This window comes from Procambarus clarkii, chromosome 58 (genome assembly GCF_040958095.1).
Source record: "Procambarus clarkii isolate CNS0578487 chromosome 58, FALCON_Pclarkii_2.0, whole genome shotgun sequence".
In the NCBI taxonomy this organism is placed as follows: domain Eukaryota; kingdom Metazoa; phylum Arthropoda; class Malacostraca; order Decapoda; family Cambaridae; genus Procambarus; species Procambarus clarkii.
The window spans coordinates 6,035,407-6,041,300 of NC_091207.1; the positions used below are offsets into that span (position 1 = coordinate 6,035,407).

The 5,894-nt window shown below is 42.0% G+C and overlaps 1 protein-coding gene across 1 annotated transcript; it reads right to left on the bottom strand.

Moving 5' to 3' along the window:
• Positions 1-678: 678 nt before the first annotated feature.
• LOC138353508 (uncharacterized) lies at positions 679-1,770 on the bottom strand. The gene has a single exon (XM_069306486.1). It carries the CDS (start codon positions 1,768-1,770, stop codon positions 679-681), a length of 1,092 nt encoding a protein of 363 aa, XP_069162587.1.
• Between the last annotated feature and the right edge of the window lie 4,124 nt (positions 1,771-5,894).

Sequence of the window (5,894 nt, forward strand, 5' to 3'; positions counted from 1 at the left end):
TGGTTAGGTTTACCAACAGCTTGACATACAACACAATTGTGATAATATCTGACCACATCCTTTTTGAGTTTTGGCCAATAGAAAAACTTACATATTTTATGATACATATTGGAAATCCCTTGGTGACCTCCCATAAGGTCATCATGGGCAGCTTGCAATACCTGCTCCCTATACTCCTTGGGTATGACGAGCTGGGTCCTAGATTCACAATCATCTGATAAGGGAGTTTCTGGTGGTCTCCATCGTCTCATCAAACATTGATCATTGAAGTAGTAACCCGTGCTCTCATCCAAGGTATCAATAGTGTTAGCTGCTTCTGTATAACATTCAGCTAGACTGGGATCAGTACTCTGCAACTCGCTCAAGGTCTGGGACTCAACAGCTGGAGCGAGCGGGCAAGGAACTGGTACCTGGGCCACCTCTTCCAGACCATCATCCTCTGGGTCAGAATAAATTAGGGCTTTGGCACCAGCCTCACTCTCGACATCCAGGTGAGCTAAGAATGTATCCTCAAGGTTCACCTCCACCTCTCTGTCTGAAGGGGTCCTGGCCTCGAAAACATCCACCTTGGAAGTCACAGGATTTACCTCACCCTGCTTACCCATGGATCTGGTCACAACACAGGCTGGATAGATGACACCATCATCCGCATTCGGTTGAGCCAGCATACAACTAGGGTTAGTAAACATGATAGGACACTGTCCCACTAACTTGACACTTGTCAAAATCATTACCCACAATAACATCAACCCCAGGGATGGGCAACTGCTCACTAACTGCTACAGTGCACCAACCTGGTGTAATAGTTGACTTCAGGTGAATTTTAACTAATGGTACACGCTTGACATGACCTCCAATACCTTGCAATAATACTACTTCACCAGTGTCTTCTGTGCTAACATCAGCAAGAGCACGGTGAGAAATTAGACATTGGGAAGCACCAGTGTCTCTCAGTAACTGCACTGGCTTCCAGCTTCCACTGGTACAAAGTAAGGTGCCCGAATATAGGTACGGTTTATAGTTAGTCATCCAATTGGGCATGACTGGAACAACATTAGAATTAATTGCTTGCAACCTCCGTCTCATAATCAGACCGGTAGGTCTCAACTCAGGGTGCAAGGAATAACAGGAATTAACCACATGACCTCTTCTCCTGCAATGTGTGCAATATCTGCCAGTGGTTGAAACAACCGAACCAACTGCAGGTTTAGACACTACATTATTTGAGGGTGACAACCCTGTCTGCTGTTTCTCAATCTTTGGCTTTACAGGAGAACAGTTCAGGGGAGTAGGGGAGTTACCTGGTCTGGCATGGAAAACATGAGATTTAGGAACATGATAATTACTCATAGAATTATAAGTATTTGATTGTGCTCGAAAAGGCACCTTAGTGAGTAATTCGTGTTCGTCTGCTAGCTTGGCTAGTTTCATAATGTTATTGGTCTGTTTATGTTCAGCTATAAACAAGGATAATTTCTCTGGTAGATAACCTAAAATCTCCTCTGTCACTATGAGGTTTCTCAGAGTTTCAAAGTCTGTAATGGAAAGTGCTTTTACCCATCTATCAAAATGAGTAATTATAACTCTTGCAAAATCAGAAATGGTCTGATCATGTGCTCTCTTTATACATCTAAATTTCTGTCTATGGGCCTCTAGGATCTGCTGGTATGCATTTAAGATGTTCTGTTGGACAAATTTAAAATCAAAAGAATTAGCAGCAGGAAGAGATGCAAAAATTTCCTGGGCTTTCCCCTTAAATTGTCCTGGCATAATGGCAACCCATTGATCCACAGGCCAATTCATACAGACTGCTAACTTCTCGAAATGCAAAAAGAATATTTCTGGGTCCTCCTCATTGAATTGAGGCAACTCTACATTTTTTCTAAACTTTAAAGAGCTATCAGTACTATCTGTATGATTACTAGTGCTACCATGCCCTGCTGCAATTCTCTGTTCCTCTAGTCTGTTATTATTTATTGCTATACTTTGTTGAATTTCCAATTTCTGCCACCTAACTTCCTCTAGTTGCAACTAAGCTTCAATTCTTCTTCTCTGTGCTTCTGTTCCACTTGCTTTTGTTGGTTTTGAGCTTCAAGCATCTGCTGCTGAGTCTTCAATTCAAGTTTGTTTTTGCTGGTTCTGAGCCTCCAGCATCTGCTGCTGAGTCTCCAACTCCAGCTGTTTTTGGCGATTCTGCATCTCCAACCTCTGTTTCTCTGCTTCTAACTTAGCCATCTCTAGCTTAGATTCCATCTCTAACTTTAGAGTTGCCACCTGGTCACTTGACTCTTCTTCTAACTCCTCTAACCACTCCTCGTAAAGTTTCTCCTCCACCAAGTGTGTGACAATGACTCTTACTAACTGAGCCTTTAACATTCTCCTGGAAACTGTCAGCTTTAATTTATCAGCCATGTACAGCAACCCAGACTTTTTCAAGTTTTTAATTTCACCAAAATTTGGCTGCTCCACCAACACAGCAACTTGTTCCTCCATTGTCAGCTTAATTAACACAACTAGCAATTACAACAACACTGAAGGTTTGCTTGGCCCCTGGCACAAGCTGTACACTTACCTCAATCGTAAAGTGTTGAGAAAACTTCCACAAGTAGCACAGAATGAACAGAAAAATGGTACACAGGCTTGGTTAGGTATCACCAGTTAACCACACAGTACATAGGAAGGCATTAACAATTTATAACATGCGCCACTATTTTGTACATTAAAATATGGGAATTAATGCTCCCGGACATAGGCCCTCATTTTGTTATGTCCCTTGACCTCTGGGTATGGTTCCTCTGTTGCAGTGGTTAGAAAATATATAATAATACGGCTTTGCCTACTTAAGTGTCTAGGGTAAATGAATCCACTACTTATTTAATAAAGCAATATACTTAAAGTAAGGGTAACAAAGAACATATAAATATATAAATGGAACTACAGGACAGCCAGAAATATTAATGCATCAGAATACAACACAATATCATTATACAAGCACTGATCAATACATTAAAACTTAAATGGATAGATGGGTATGCACATAATAGTCTAACCAGGAAATCAACAATGTTACTGAACAATAACAGGGACCACAGACTTAGCTCCCAACACGTCCACGCCAGCCAGTTCCTCCCACGCGACTGCTTTGTTTGAGCATTCATGGCGTGGCGTCTACAAGTTACTAACTAAAAAAGCTCACATGAAACCTCTAGATACTCTGCTATCAGACTCCCTCATCTATCCATATCTTAACTATGGTATTTGTGCTTGGGGTTCTACTACCCAAAATCATTTACGTCCTCTAATTACTCAACACAAAGCTGCCATAAGGACAATATCCAACTCTGGCCCCAGACATCACTCGGTACCATTACTCAAATCTCTGAATATGTTAGATATTAAGTCACTGCACATTCTCTCATGTGTATTATACATATATAAAACGCTGAACTGTAATGCCAATCCTGACCTCAAAAGCTTCATTGAAGGTTGTATCAGAAACCATGAGCACCACACCAGAAATAAATTCAGTTTTGATATTCCAAGAGTACTTCTTAATCAAACTAGAAATGCTCTACAAATCAAGGGACCCAGAATGTGGAATGACCTTCCCAACCATGTTAAAGACTGTACCTCTCTCAACCAGTTTAAGATAAAAACGAAGCACTACCTAATAAATTCCCTGTAACCTACCTTACCCCTCTATTGTGAACCCCATGTCTGTTTTCTTAAACAACGCTGTTTGTCGACCTATTTGTATTTGTGCTGCTTTTTCAGCCATGTTTCCCCCTTTTTATCTTTATTTTCATTTGTTCTCAACACATTTTATTCTTTATACTCATTTAGTATTAAGTATTAGTCATTAAAGTTTTTCCTGCCCGAAACGCTTTGCGTAATAGTGGCTTTAGGCATTGTATGTACTAGCTCTATCTATAAATCTATCAATTTATGTAAAATCTCTTGAATGTATGTACCTTACCTGAATAAACATTTTATTTTATTTTATTTTATTTTATAGTAATACTAAAGAACATAATTATAACTAACTTATATGCCTATAACACTGCTAAGGTGTAAATAAGAAATTAAGTACAATCAATAAACAGGAATAATTACAAGGGTGAATCAGTGACGCTAGCTGGATACACTGCACGCATTACTGGAACATCCCAAATATGGTCATCCCCCCATGAGACGCCACGGTCTCCCCCCACAGGAATGAACATGCAATAGCATTAACAAAATATTCAATACAGGCACACTACAGCATGCTACATTTAAATCAAACATAAATATACTGGAACACAACTGGATACAACTGTGTTCTATTTAAATAACCGAAAGAAAATAGTTGACATACATATTTATCACAATGAATGTTAGAATCAATTATAAGGATTCGTAACAGGGACCACAGAAGTGCGTTCCCTGGTGGAATGTGAACTGTGCTCTGGCTGTCCGCTGTAAGCGAGTAGCCTGGAAGAGACACCGCCGCAGGCAGACAGGCTGATTCTTTTCTTTTGTTTCAGAAGGCGAGCGCGGTGGCCCGTAGGGCCATCCATACAGCTAAGCATGAATGTTGGAAGTCTTATGTTGCCACCATTACGTCCGAAACTCCTCTGCCGCAGATCTGAAAGCATGTCCGCAAGATAGCGTGTAAGTTCGTTCTCGATGTCTCGCCGGTCCTTTACCTCCGTGGTTCTCTTGTGGCAGACCCGTTGCAGGTCGCGATCGAAGTGGGTTCGCACTTTTCTTCTGTTAGCTATGGTTCTCATCTTCCTCAATCTTTGCTTCTTTGAAAACCTGTCCTTGAATCTCATCCTTTGGATTCCTGCATCCATCTCTGACTTCCCTATAATGTTCTCTTCTCTCTCTCTAAATTTCAGTCTGCCCTGGCCCTCTGCGGTTCTATGGCGACGGGCTCCGATGGCATTCATTATGAGTTTTTTTTTTTTTACCATCTCCCTCCGTGCACGTCTCAGTATTTACTGGGTCTGTATAATCGGGTCTGGGAGTCGTCGTCAGTCCCTGAGGACTGGCTCGATGCCGATGTCCTCCCTGTTCAGAAACCTGGGTCTCTTGGGACATCCCCTAAGGACTTTCGCCCTATTGTCCTCACGAGTTGTGTCTGCAAACTCTTTGAACGTATGATTAACGTTCGTCTGATGTGGTTCTTAGAATACTATCACCTCTCCCTTCTCAATATGGTTTTCATAATTGCCGCAGCACAACAGATGTCCCGGTGAACTTGGAGGTCTTTATTCGTACTGCTTTTGCTGCGAAGACCTCCGTTGTTGCCGTCCTTTTTGACCTGGAAAAGGCTTACGACACCACTTGGCAATATCATTTTCTATCTCAACTTCGTTCTTTTGGCCTTCGTGGTACTCTCCTTCTCTTTCTCCAAAGCTTCCTCTCTTGTCTTTCCTTTCGAGTGAGGCTTGGTACCACTCTCTCTTTCTCTTTTCAGCAATACGAGGGTGTGCCCCAAGGTAGTGTTCTGGGCACTACTCTTTTTCTGGTTGCCCTCAATGATCTTCTTTCCTCTTTTCCTTCTCGCGTCTTCTCCGCTCTCTATGCCGACGATCTTACCCTTTGCTGTCAGGGTGATAATTCGTTTATCCTTCAACGGTGGCTTCAACTTGCGGTTGATGCCGTGTCGTCTTGGGCCCACCGATCATGGCTTCCGGTTCTCTACGTCTAAAACTTGTGCTGTGACTTTTACTCGGAGCTGGAGACTAGCATCTTCACAACAGAACTTTATGCTATTCTCTATGCCCTTCGTCTCCAGCTTTCTCGTTGTCAATCTTCCTTTGTGGTTGTCGTTGACTCTTGTAGTGATCTCATGGCTCTCGGGTCCTTTAATCTGGTTCAAGCAGTGGTTGTCAAGATTCAGCATT